The sequence below is a fragment of the Astatotilapia calliptera genome, chromosome 13, assembly GCF_900246225.1.
Source record: "Astatotilapia calliptera chromosome 13, fAstCal1.2, whole genome shotgun sequence".
In the NCBI taxonomy this organism is placed as follows: domain Eukaryota; kingdom Metazoa; phylum Chordata; class Actinopteri; order Cichliformes; family Cichlidae; genus Astatotilapia; species Astatotilapia calliptera.
Window position 1 is genome coordinate 5,684,456 of NC_039314.1, and position 14,320 is coordinate 5,698,775.

Here is a 14,320-nt window from a genome sequence, read left to right on the forward strand (position 1 = left end):
TATCATTACCAACAGCTGTGGTCATTTTGTAACAAGTAGTTTTACAGACTTTTTGTGGAATGACCTGGGATTATCCACAACTACTCGGGAACAGTCCCAAATCACCTATCTCTCTAATCTTCATTCTTCCATTCCCTCAGCATCATCAGTAGTACAGGTACACCAGAGAGTTTACTGTAACTATTACGAGTACAGCAGCAACATTAATTCAACACACACACACACACACACACACGTACACACACTCACCTGCACTACCTTAATCTTGTAAGCTCCACATCCGCCACCCACCAAATGTGGGTGATTTTTTTTTCCTTCCAAACCCTTCAATTACGTTGGCAGATAGCCTTTAATGGGTCTGACAGGACTGGAGCAAAAGCTGCAAGAATTCCAGTATATGCTGTGCAAATTGTGATTTCACACCACAGATTGAGTATAGAAAGAGTATTTGTTTTTCCCACTCCATTTCCATCTTCAGTCTGATACTCTAGCTCATTTGCATGAGGGAAGAGTTTCAGTTTTTCCTAACCAATCACTATAGACCAATATATAGTGAGTCTCAGGTCATCTTAAGTTAACACTGTGAAAATGCTGATATACTGGGTGTGAAAGTCAAATGAAAACAGTCCAATATACAGCCACAGCTCAGGGTTGTTGAAAAGAAGTGAGCTCTGACCAATAGAAATATCACTGTGGCCATAACTGCGAGAGGTGGGTGGATCAATCCAAATATTGATAGCGTCAACTCTGGTATTGGTATCAGAAAAATACTAGTCTGATAGGATTGATACTTTGTTTCTATCCTCTAAGTTCAGTATGTAGTCCACTGAATTATGTTAAATTAAAAACTATACCTCAAGGATACTCTGTGAAAAATGTCTGAACCTTTTTGTGTTGACTGTCACGGCTGTTTTATTTATAGCCTATAGAACATTTAAATAACAGAAGCTGACCCAAAGTGCTTTAGAGACAGACACATTTACATTCCAGCTCTCAAACAAAAGCCCAGGTGAATAGCTGGAAACAGATGAATAGCTTAAAGGTGTGTAATTATGTGGAAAGTAAAAATCACAGTGATTTCGTTGCTATTAAAATGTATTTAGAATTTCCAAATCGATAATATTTCATCACTAAAATCAGGACACACTGGTCTCCCCTACATACGCTGCATTCATAAGTTAAAAGTATTGGTATTGGCAACACTGACCCTGAATTTATTTGGTATCAATCCTGAAATTTACAGTATTACATACCACTGGTAACTGCATATATTTATAGACTTTATGTAAAACATGCACATAACCATCATATCAGTGTCATCTTACAGTTATGGACCACATATTTTGGAAGTAGTGGATTCATCAGTGCTGTCAGGGAGAAAATGATGCAAGGTAATGTGTGTTTTAATCATATGATTCATATAATAATACTGTAGCTGCATGTTTACCGTTATTGTTAGCTTGTCACTTCCACAGGTCCTCGGGCACATTATTGTCTTCAGTTGTGTTTGGCTTCTTCTTTTTCTGCTTTTCTTTTGTTTTGCTTGTCTACTTCCATTGTTTTGTGTGCTTATGCAGAATTTTTCAATTAGCTGGTTTTCTTCAGTTGCATAAATAAGGCCATAATTAACTTAAACTTCCTATCATTAGTTTACAGGCTTATTCTATTCCATTTGTACATTTACTACAACATAGATGCTTACAGTTTATTTTTCTGGAATTACAATGAGAATTATTAATTCATTGTAGCAAAATGTTGCTCTCCGTTAGTTAGTGACAGATGCACCCTGGCAGAGATTATACATCAGTGATCTTTACAAGACAGACAAAAGCAAAGAGCAAAGAGACACAGGCTGACATGTGGATGTCCTCATATATGCATTCATAAATGCTGATGTAAACAACCATTAGGAAGGACTTTCATTCACTGTAAGGGAAACTGCGTGCGTGTGTGCACACAAATATAAAAATGTGCAAATGCATAGAAAGACAAACAGATGAGATTCTCTCCCACGCCTGTTTGCCACAAAGCAGAAAGCACAGGAAGGAGTGGAGTGCAGTGACATGTTGCAGCAGATGGCTAATCTCCTCCTCTTCATCCTCCTCTTCTCCTCCCATTCCTCTGCCACCTGTGGAGGAGGACACACACTCTCCGAATCCGTCCGCCCTCCCAGAAATCAAGGATGTAGGTCATTTATCATGAAGGGAGCGGGTCACCTCGAATTAAAGTTTCTTGTGAGGGAGTGCATGATTTTTCTCATGCTCTCTGTGCATCACTCTTGATTTTATAAGCCTGAAGGAGGCTGAAAGTCACTGTGACACCAGTGGAGGGTATGCCTTTGCGAGGAAATTATCCCCAAGAATCCAGCGTAAACATCTCTGCTGATCACCCACGTCTCCAATTTCATTTGTTTTTCTAAAGCAAATTAAAATTGCTCATTTTCATCAGAAACTCAGGAGAAATTCAAATCCAGTTTGAACCAGTCGTCTTGCCAGACAGTATTAGCTTAAAATAGAAATGTTTATCATGATGGCGGCCTTTAAAAGTCTTTCTAATGTCTGTTTAATGCAGATGTCTCAGTGCTCTTCTCTTCTCACTCTTTCTTTTTTTTTTTAATGTTTCAGAGTCGGCCACTGCCATGCATCGGCTGATTTGACGTTGTGACAGGCCTTGAGAGGCAAGGATACACAGTGTCCTTATTCTGTCACCTTCCCCCATTGGCTTTGACTGGCCCTAACACTTGCATTCAAGCCCCTACAGCACAGCCAATAAATCACTGTCTTCTGATACAATACAAGAGAAAGTTTGCTCAAGGAGCTCAGCTCAGACGTTATCAGTGTTTGGTCCTGATCTATTTTGGTCCTCTCCTTTTCAGTTGCTGTATGCCTGGCATGAAAGGATAGCTGCGCCAGTGGCTCAAACTGTGATGAAAACTGATGTTCTTTGCTGCATTAACGCTGTGGACGATAATCAAAGAGCTCTTTCTTTTTGTTTCTGGCATTTCATCCACAGATGCTTGCTCTCACCTCTGAGGAATGTGTCCACATGATTATTCACATGATGTGCACACACTTACACATCGTGACCTTTTGTCATGTAACCGAGATGAGAGTGGCACTTCATATTCTATCTCAAGACCATCCCCAGGGAAGCTTTATGGCTGATGGATGTTCCCCCAGGTACATGTGTCCTCCTCAAAGAGTCACCCATTAATCTTTGAGCACTCCCCATCTATGCAATATCATCAGCTCTCACAGCCAACCTCATCATATATGCAGTGACAAATTGGTAGAGCTGTAGAATGACCCAATGTCAATTTACATTGTAATGTATCCATGGATGACTTATGAGACATGAATAAGAAGGAGGCCCACTAGGAGGAAGACACCCAGACTCAAAGTTGCAGACGTTTTTATTTATAATGGGTTTTGGCCTACACTCATACTGTACATGGCATTAGGGCTTTAAAAACAAGCTTGTGTTTCTAACTTTTTGATCATTTATAGCTCCAATGCATTTCTTTTGTTTGCACTTTCCCTGCCCATCTAATATTTTGTGTCTTTGCTGATAGTTTTTGCACTGTTGAAATTAGTTCTTTGTCTCTTTCGAAGAGTCCATTCAGTAATCCATCCATGAATGTATTACAAGGCACATGCTAGTTAAAGTCAGGAGTTGGGCTGCAATGCAGCAAATGAATGAGACCCGGCTGGCATATACCATCAAAATGTCAATACAAAGCTCCTGTGCCGTGATGGATCTGCTCAACTTAAAAGAATGGGTGTCAGATGGAGATGATTGAAGGTGTTTGGAGCTGGAATGTCACCGAGAGAAAACTGGGGAATGGAAATGATTGCATAGGTAGAAATGAAAACCGATTGGATGGCAAAATACGTTTTTGTCAGCAAATCAAGCACTTTTATGCAAATTCGGGCAAGCAATTTTTCATTTATTCACACATCTGTCATCTCAGTCAGACCTCAGACATCAAGCATGCAAAAAAAGGCAGTGTTTGCCAGACAGCGAGGAGCCAAAGGCGACAATTTGCATAGAAAATGGCCACATGCGATTGGCTGAAAGTGATGAATAAACAAATTAGCTAGATCTGAGGTTTAAGGGTTGGACCTTTGCAAAATCAGTCTCTTTGGACAATAGCTAGTTAATACAAGCTGTCAGAACACTCCTGTGTTACTTTGTGAATTTTTCCATTTTTTTAATTTGTGCAGTGGTGTGTAATAGTTTCCTTCAGCTAATCTTTTAACCATCCTAAATATGGCTAATATATCCTTGTCCATATTTAATCAATTCATGGACTGGTCAGAAATTTGCCTTATATCAGAGTTTATAGTAAAATCTGTCAGTCACCTGGCTGTGCTCATTCTGTGGCGGTTCAGCTATAAATGCCAGGATTTTTTCAGATAATGAAATGATCATTTACACTGTCAAACAAGCTGGGCAGACTGTTACTGATTTATCATATAAACAACATCCCCATTGTAAAACTCCATACTACAAAACCCCAACCTGTGAAGTGCTCATGACAGGTGGGAAACATTTATGCTACACAACTGGCATCTATGGGGTATTTCTTCAGTTTTCTCCGGGTACTCTCACTTCCTCCCGCAGTCCAATGAATGCATGGGATTAGGTTGGCTGTGGGCGTGAAGGTGAGCATAGACGGTCATGTTATGTCTGTCTGTGTTAGACCTACAAAAGATTGTTAACCTGGCCAGGGTGTACCCTGCCTCTCACCCTATGACTGGATGGTGTATTCATACTATGCACTTAAATTATGTATAACCTGACTGGACTGATACTTGAGCCATAAGTCTATTCTTAGGCACTCATAGTTTCAATTCAGTTCAGTTCAGTTGTATTCATATATAATAATAATATTATATATTTATCACAACAACAGTCATCTCAAGGTGCTTTATATTGCAAGGTAAGGATGCTACAATGATACAGAGAAAACCTTAACAATCAATTGACCCCCTCTGAGCAACCACTTGGTAACAGTGGGAAGGAAAAACCTCCTTTGAACAGGAAGAAACTTCCTGCAGAACCAGACTAAACAAAAACTGTTTAGTTGAGCTAGTTTTCAAAGTAGTCTCCTCATACATCTTCCAAAGCAGCTTCTACTTTTTACCCAGTGGAAGGTGTGAAACTGGAAGTTGTTGACATGATTATTTATTTTGGAGGAAGAGAAGACGCAGAGGACCAAAGCATGCTTTCTGGTTGGGTGGTAAACTGTTTATGTTTGATAGGTCAAAGTAATGTAAGAGGGTACACACGATGCTCTCCACAATGCGGGCCATATGTGAACTGTTTTGCTCCAGGTAGAAAATAGGTAGCCTGATTTCTGGGGACAAATTTACTGTGCAAAATCAATGTTCATGTCAAAAAAAACAACTAGCTCATGCTGCTCTTATCACATGACTGCTGACTCTTTCATTTACTGTGCAACTGCTGTTTGATTAGGACCATTGCAAAGTTGCAGGTGAACTCATACAAGTGATTAGACTTCCAGGGAGCACTTCAAATATAACAGAAGCACTGGAAGTCGTCCATATGTGTGCAAAGAAATGAAAAACTGATTTTTAAATTTAAATCAGGTATGGGTTTTGATTTTTTTAAGAAACTTTTGATCAGACCTTGTATTGCTCCACAGAAAATTAACTCTTATAGGAGCACACAGCATTACCCCGCTGTACTCAAATCTTTGCTTTTCAGCTTTGCAAACAGTTTAAGATCTTCTGAGAGCACAACAACAATGCTGTTGTTAAATTGAGAACTATAGCCTTTTAATCCCTTTACACTTGTGAATTTTTAATGTGAAAGTAGCAGAAGATCCAATTTGCACTTGAACAACAATTAGGAAAAAGAGAGCTGAACAAATGTACATTTATTGAGGTCAGCTTGGTTTTTATTTTACTCTAGAGAAATTTAGAGACGATTTCTGTGGGGCTTGGGGCAGAGGGGATCCGCCTTCGTTTTAAAAGTGAAAATATTAGATAACCCTGGAGATCAGGGAGCCTGTTCCATCTGGTTAACGCTGCAGCTCAGAAGCTTTAGAGTTTGTTTTGTGTCAGCAAGGTTGAAAGAGCAGCTCAGCGGGAGAGAAAGACAGAGGCCAAGAGGGAGAAAGTAAAAAGAGGTGGGAGAAGGGGAGGCCTGGGTCAAGTCCTCAAAGCGCCGGACTGTTCTACTTAAAAATCTTTAAATAGGGTGATTCACTAGAATGCTTTGCTCTCATCTGTCTCTGCTCTTGTTGCAGCATCCTGGGATAAACCGGAGGCTGAGCATCAAGAGGAAAGTGGGTTGGGGGATGAACAGCAGGGCAGGTCATGTCATCACTAAAGGAGCAAATCAGATGTACCCAAACAGCCCGCGGGGATCAATAAAGGTTCTTCATTAGAGGATCACCGTCCTGAAAAAAGGACACAAATCCTGATAAACAACCGCCATACATAAAACATAAGCAAAGTCAAAGCAATAAGATAATGGATGCTCGGGAGACAGAATCGCTTTGGCAGCCAAACTCCATTTGTGTGTTCAGCAAGCTCGTTTACCTTCCTTCTGAATTCTTCCTGATTTCCCACTGTAGCTGATTGCCTCTAATTTCAGCCAAGCATCTGGGGAAGTGGATTCATCGGGGAACAAAGAAAGGAGACGACTGGTCTTTGGATAGGGGAATGCCAGCTAAATGATCTCCAGTGGACGTAGGCTTAAATGGAGGCTTAAATGGCGACGCAGAACGCTCCTCTAGCTGAAGCTCATTACCCGCCTCTCAATCCCCCAAAGACCTGGCTCAGCTTCACACTGAGCACTTTCCTGCCAGGAGGAGGGTGATTACAACATTTTGCTCGACAAAGAGCTCCCTTCCCCCTCACTTTTCTCATCGTTTCCTGTCTTCTTCCTCTCCCTCCCTTTTTCTCAGTGGTCACCCCCTTTACTGCCTTGTTTCTTTCAGGCTCCCTTTCTCCTGCACCTCACAGGCACCCCAGGCGATTCATACTGACTGATTAGTCTTTTTATCCTGCCTATGATTACAACACTTAGAGACAGGAGCCTGTGAATGGTACAGGAGAATGTTTATTTGCTGGCAGACAATAGTGAATAAGCAGAATTATGAATCACACGTCGTCATGTAATCTAGACAACAACAATATTGGCAACAACAACAACACAAAAGTGTATGGAAATCAAAAGCAGTTTGAAAGTGAATCACAGGAGAGCCACATAATGGCAAGCAGATGGGATAAACACTGATGTATGCACAGGGTATCATCCAGCCAAGGAGGAGCGGAGGCCTACGCATTTCTCTGCCAAGGCTCGATGTACTCGAGACCCAGATGGGCAAAGATGTCCTTTTCAGTTGTAGCTGCCAGGAACTCTTTCTAGAGAGAGGACACACAAACACAAAGTCAGTGACTTGTGCAGGAATTTGTCTCTAAGTCACCAGTGCAGATCCGTGGATTCTCAACTTGAAGTTTCGCCATTCCACAAAATGTTCGTGCCTTGCGCTCACAGCCTCAACTGTGCTTGTATTTCAACTCATATCTCCACCACAAGCTGTCTTTCGATTTAAGATTTTATTCGCCTAGTGTGTGCCAAAGCTCAGACATGCTGTGATTCTGCAGATTTACATTTGAGCATCCACCTCCCTTCTAAACCCATAAAACCCCAACCTTGCTCTAAGTGATTGCTCTCTTCAGCAGATGAGTATTTTCCCTGGCGAATCACAACAGGGCTATTAACTACTGGCCATCTACCAGCGCCATGTGATGGGTTATGTCTTTATAGGAGTGGTGACAAGGCCTGACTCACCTTGGGTTCGAGACAGCCTGGAGAGAGAGGGGGCTGTGATTCTGACACGTTCTGCCCTCAAGTGCTAAACTGGACCTGACACGTTGCTGAGAGATGGTGGAAAAATCAAGAGCAAGTCAGCTCCCACAGCCAGCCAAAGGCAGAGATAACTGAGAGCAGCAAGTAGGAAGTGAAGAGAAGGGAAAACACTATAAGGCACAGCTCCCTTTATAATGGCTCGTTATTTATAATGCAAATGACACGTTTGGGTGGACTTTTTCAACTTGCAGTTTTTGCCATCATTTCTCTCAGGAATGGTTTCTTTGTTCAGCAAAGTTTAAAATGAAACAAGCAGTTTAAATAGATCACCTTAGCCACTCTATTTGGAAGTTAAAGTGTCAGTGTGCACATTGGAAAACTGTGATTACCCAACTGTCAAATAATGCACTAAAAAAAGTATACCAATGTTTTTGCCTTTCACTGATCTACAGTATAAATTTTCAGAAGTGGTTTGCAGTCTATGATCCTCAGCTAACCATAGACTGCAAGTAAGATATGTGGAGTCGCTTCAATTTTATTTATATAGCACCAAATCACAACAACAGTCACCTTAAGAAAAAGACCGTACAATAATACAGAGAAAACCCCAAGAATCAGACGACTCCCTATGAGCAAGCACTTGGCAACAGTGTGAAAAAAAACTCATTTTCAAGAGGAAGAAACTTCCAGCAAAACCATACTCAACATCTATCTGCTGCCAACCTCCAGTTAAAGGGGAAATATGCAGATTCCCCAACCATATGACATTGCTGGAGGTTAGTGGCAGTTGCCAGGTGAAATTAGAGGCAAAGAGCATGCTACATCAAAAACTTTGTGCACCATGGCAAATACGTTCCCTTTGACTCTCTGAGCTGTAGTGAAACTACAGGGTGAAAATCAGAAATTAAAAGTGGAAGCTGTGCCCTTCTGCTGAAAAGATGTGTGTGCTGTATGCAAACTACAGGTGGCCAAAGTGATTGCAGAGGTTGTTGATGCTGTACCTTTATTGTAACCAGTTTTACGCCAGTGACTGCCAGCAATCTCCAGCAACCACTCTCCAACTGGCTGCAGATTTAATTTCCTATCAACCAGTGGTTACCGGGGGTCACTGACAAGTCTAGGCCTGCATAAATGGGACATTAGCAATTGATTTCACAGTGACTACCAGCAACCATTTGTATCCAGTTTGGGAAGTTTTTTCCGTCATGACCTGTAGTTTCAGATGGTGCTAAGCCTGTGCAACTAAAACCTAAGACACCATAGCACCAACTTTACATTCACAGACTGGAGGCTTGTCATGTTGAGCCATACTCTGAATTATCAATCTTTTTGGCTCTAACTTCAGATGAATGTCTGAGACTATGAACTCATCAGCAGTGACTGAGCCTGACGGTAAAATAAAATAATGTAGCTGTTTCTGTGATGGATGAAGTTTGCATCACCTGTCTTTTCGTGCATTCAACAAAATAAAAGTAATGTCCATTCCCCGAAAGTTATAGACCCCTCAATCGCCGTCCTCCTCCCTTCACACAGACCAAAATCAGCAGATTTTACTGCAAGCGCACAAGAAAAAAGACACATTTTCTCTTTTTAGTCATTTTTTTAGTCATTTGTCATTTTTTAGTCAGGTTGGAGCATCTATTATCCTCTGACATCTTTAGTTCCTTGTGTTGTTGGTCTTGATGTTGCAGTACCTTGGGGATGATTGAAAAAAAAATGGGCAAAACAAGTCCAGATTCAATAATCATGTTTCCTAAAATTAGATTAATATCTGTGGCTAGTCTCTTCAGTAGCACTCATTTTTTCTCTTGCACAACACATTTAATCAGCACTGTCCAAAGAAATATTATCTCTCTTTCCCAAATAAAAGTGTGCTGTTGGTGAAACTGTATTACATTTCAGTAAAGCCATCCTGAGGCCCATTAACCAGTCCACCATTGCCTGTATTTTTCACTGTTCTCATAACCCTGAGCCCATTTATTGCTCTAACCACTCAAAACACATGAAATGCAGACGCACATCGCTGCAGTTTATGATGTGGCAAGCTATAGTGTATTAAACATACAGCTGATAAAAACTTAGAGGCAGGAGAAGAAAAGAGAGAACAAAGGAGAGTGTCACGGTCCGCTGTGACAGACCGTGTGGAGAGTGCGTGGAGGACTCAGGTGCGGACACGAGTGACACGGGAGTAAACTTTAAACAAAAGCGAGCCTTTTATTGTGGCTGGTAACGCAAGAGAAACAAACAAGAATAAGGGCAGCTCAAAAGCAATAACTAAACAGAAACCTAAACTGGGAATGAACTAAGGTAAGGCTATGAATACAACAGACCGGGCATGGAAACATGGAGGGTGGGAACACAGACGACGCGACACAGACTGTATGAAACACAGAGACTAAATACACATGAGGGATGATCAGGGGAAGTGGATGCACACGGGGAACACAGGTGACACTGATAATCATAACAAGACACGGCAGGAGTGAACGTAACACTGATGGGAGATGGGCAAAGTAAAACAGGAAGTACACAGAGGTTCAAACAGGAGGAGAGAGAGCACGGGGAGAACGCAGACATAACGGGCTGGGGAAAACATAGAATAAAGCACAAAGAGAGACGAGGGCTCATAAATACACAGAGGGGCACACAGGGGGTAAGAGTCACGAAGGGAAAACACATAAGGAACAACGTAACAGATCAACCCAGGAAGCATGGCCTAAATAAAGAACAAAATACAAAAATACATGAAAACTAAGAATACTGGGCCCACATGGCCCAGGACCATGACAGGAGAGTGCTGAACAAAGCCAATGTGATTTGAAGTAAATACATATTTCTAACAACACATGGCAGGATTTATTGTCGAGAGGAAACAGAGGACAACTCGAAAGATCCGACTAAAGGAGAAAACACAAGACACAGATGAGATTCTCAACATTATCATTTTAGCCACTGTGCTGGATCAGGGCTAAAGCTGCACTGTCCACTTTTCTCAGTTCCTACAATCCTTACACGCCCTCAGGGAGACGTTGCTTTATTTACTTACCACAACACAGTGTGGTTCTCAGAGAGAAATCCACAAGCCTCGTGCACCTCTGGGTTCTTCCATTTGAGCAAGAAAAAGGAAATAATACTTGAAATGGCAAGCTTTATTCCAGAGCTGCTTGATGGACAAAAAAGGAACTTGGAGTTGAAGAACAGAGAAGCAGTTAATTAGAAAGAGAGGTTATCTGTCTGAGGCACTCATGTTGTCAGTGACTGGCAAGCCATCAGCACCACAAGCCAAAATGGCACCGGTGTATGTTACTGCGAGCCAGTGTCCTTGACTTAATAAGGCGCTAATCAGCTACATGTTTCTCTGTCGGCCGCGTAATGACATCCCTCATGGATGTGAGAGCATATCAGTTCCTGCAAAACATCTGCCCCTTCTCTGCTGCCCGTCATCCTCTCTCTGCCACCCGTCCCACTGCTTGATGGATGGAGCTGATGGATATGGCTGCCTGCCCTACTCCGGCCTTACTCAACTGACACATCAAAGAGAGAAAGGGAGACCGAGAGACACTGAGACAAAGAGACGAGAGGGAAAACTTGGATAGCTGTTCACACCTACCCAGCCAGCAAGCATCCAAAGGACAGAATCATGAAGGAAGCTCAATATCACTCCGAACTGGCACAATAGTCTCACCACTGAAAAATCAAAAACCTCCACAGCTACAACATACCAGCAGTAAAATATTCAAAGTTAGGGACATCCAATAACTTTACCTCATCAAGTGAACTCATTTGCATATGCTCTAAAATGTGTACTTCATCTTGTTTGCTTAAAACCAGATGTGGTGAGTAATAAAGTACAAATATTAGGTTAGAATCTCCAGGTATCTGAACTTTACTTGAATATTTATATTAACTTTTCAGTTTTACTTCCTATATTTTCAGACAAATATCTGTACTTTCTACTCTTTACATTTTTACAACAAGCTTGTTACTTTACATTCAACACATTTGATGGAAGTCATTTTTCCGGACTATTGTGCACTTTAAAAACATCAAATCGATTGAACCTAAATGGAGGGAACAATAATATATAAAAGACAATCCTATTGGTGTATCCATTATCAGGGCTTATTACGCATGACTGACATAAAAGACACAGAGATGAAAGAGACACAGAATACCTAATTTATACATTATTTATTGCACTATGGAGCTGATGGAGTTGAAATGGGCCGGAATGATCCGGAATAAACGAAGCTTTTTCAAACGGCTCAACAAATATCAGCAAACAAACAAACGGGTTATGTGCAGTTTGTGTATGCTAGCTAAAGCCATAGCTGTTGTATTTCACAGGGAGAGAAGAAAATGAGACATAAATTCATTCAGCGATGGAGAAAGAGGAAAATCGTTTGTTTTTAAAGGTAAAGACTGCTCAGTCACATTTTATAGACTGGAAGTTTAAAGCATGCATAAAATTTCTGATTTCATTTTAGAGTTTACTTTTTATCATATACAGTAATGGATCAGTACGTGATGTGTTGTAGACGGTTTTTTCATATTGTGAAACATCCTGAAAAACAAATTGAAGTCTGAAAAGTTTTGAAAAGTGAATATTTTACAGCTGGATGAAAATACAACACAGGCTACACTGGTCACCTTTCAGTACTGTGCTGAAGTTTAGAGACTATTTTAGACTGGTGTAGAGAAGCTGTGGTGTGATCATGATCAGTGTTTGGTTTCAACGGTTACAGACACCAATTTGAATTTAAGATGATAATTAGATAAACTCAATGAATTCCACCTTTATACTAGCTTCATATTGTCTAGCAGTGATTAATTAGCCACAATAGCTCGTGTAGCATCTGCCTATATCTTGCTGAATTTCTTTACACAAAGTGCAGGAGTACAGCTCACCTATCACAGCCTGTACACACACAAAAAAAATCTATTAAAGCACACAATAGAAATTATTGTGGCCCATTTCTAAGTGATTTCTTTCCCCACACAACACTAGTACTATACAACCATTCTTACGGATCCCACACCTGCCAAATCTCACTTTAACCTTTGACTATTCTTATTTTCCTGTTTGGTGTGAAGCCAAAGTCATCCAGTATAAAGTATCTACATTACAGGCAACAGTAAATGGAGCTTTCTTTTGTATTTCCTTTTAGTTTTTCTTAGCTTGTATTCTCCCCATTAGAATTATATTAAGAGCTTAAATAAGATCGTATTCTTTTATTATTATTTATTATATTAATTTAACTTGAGGGCCAGTTAGCTTTGCTGAAAGATAGATGGTAGAAATATTATCCGAAGCACCATCTGTAAAACAGGCTCCGTCATCATTTGTGGCTCCATTTCAGCCAGTAGTGTTGGGGATCTTGTCAAACTTGATCGAATTTTGAATGTGAAAAAGTACAATCAGGTTTGATTCATCATGTAACACCATATGGAAAGTTTCTGACTGGCAACGGCTTCGTTTTTCAGCATCACAATGATCCCAAACACAGCATCAGTGGAGTAAACGCAAACCTAGATAGAAAACACACAGTCACTGTCAGCCATGGATTGGCCTCCCTTGACGAGGACGTCAAGACTAACAATGTGGTATCATGTTGACAGATAACACAACAAAAGGCAGCCAACAATCAGAGAAGAGCTTTGAATGTCCTTGAAGAAGCCTGGAGAACTATTATTAAAGACTACTTAAAGAAATGACGAGAAAGCTGCCAGAGCGAGCTCAGTCTGTTTTGAAGAATAAAGCTAATTGGAATTGTGTAAGCTCTGCGTTTGCCTGATATAGTGTGTTTTCATGTATGTTTATGCATATTTCAATAAATCACTTGTTTCCCATTTTTCTAGTAAAAGAAATGAAAGGTGGCCTAAGACATTTGCACAGTGCTCTACATCAAACCCTTTATGAATGAAGCCCCTGCTGCTCATCTTTCCTAACGCTTTTTGATTAACACAAGAATCAAGAGTTAGTGAAGTGGAACTCCATGAGTTCAGTCTCATACGGAGCGACTGTATGTCAAAGCAGTCCAGCTGCCAGACCATAATGAGTTTGAATGGAATTTAAAATAATACATGTTGGAGTTCAACGTAGATCCTGCAAGAGCTGGACCTGCTTATAGAAATAAAGCTTTTACTACTTAACTACCAGTTCCTTTCAGCTTCAGCCTATTTGAGCTCACTGAAAATTTACTACCACGTTTTAGTTTCTGTGCTTATTTGAGTGAGGCAGCAAGTTGGTTCTTTAAAAAAAGAAAAGTGCGGTTTGCTTCACCAAAAAATACAAAACCAGCTCCCAAAAAAGCTGATGTTGGATAACCATAAGGCCAGAAAGTTGCATCTAGAGGAGTTATAGTTGAATGTGTAAACAGTGTGTAAACAAGCCACAGCTTTTAAACCAAACCCTTTACAGGCATTATCATGTCAGTGTTTCACAGCTTGTTGAGCCACTTGACAAAAAATATTT

At 40.7% G+C, this 14,320-nt stretch overlaps 1 protein-coding gene across 1 annotated transcript in view; it reads right to left on the reverse strand.

Moving 5' to 3' along the window:
- Positions 1–7,089: 7,089 nt before the first annotated feature.
- Positions 7,090–14,320, reverse strand: part of dntt (deoxynucleotidyltransferase, terminal) — a 96,627-nt gene continuing 89,396 nt past the window's right edge. The window contains exon 11 of the mRNA XM_026190400.1: positions 7,090–7,397. Within this exon, the coding sequence (XP_026046185.1) occupies positions 7,311–7,397 (87 nt within the window). The 3' untranslated portion in view covers positions 7,090–7,310. The remainder of the gene's footprint in view (positions 7,398–14,320) is intronic.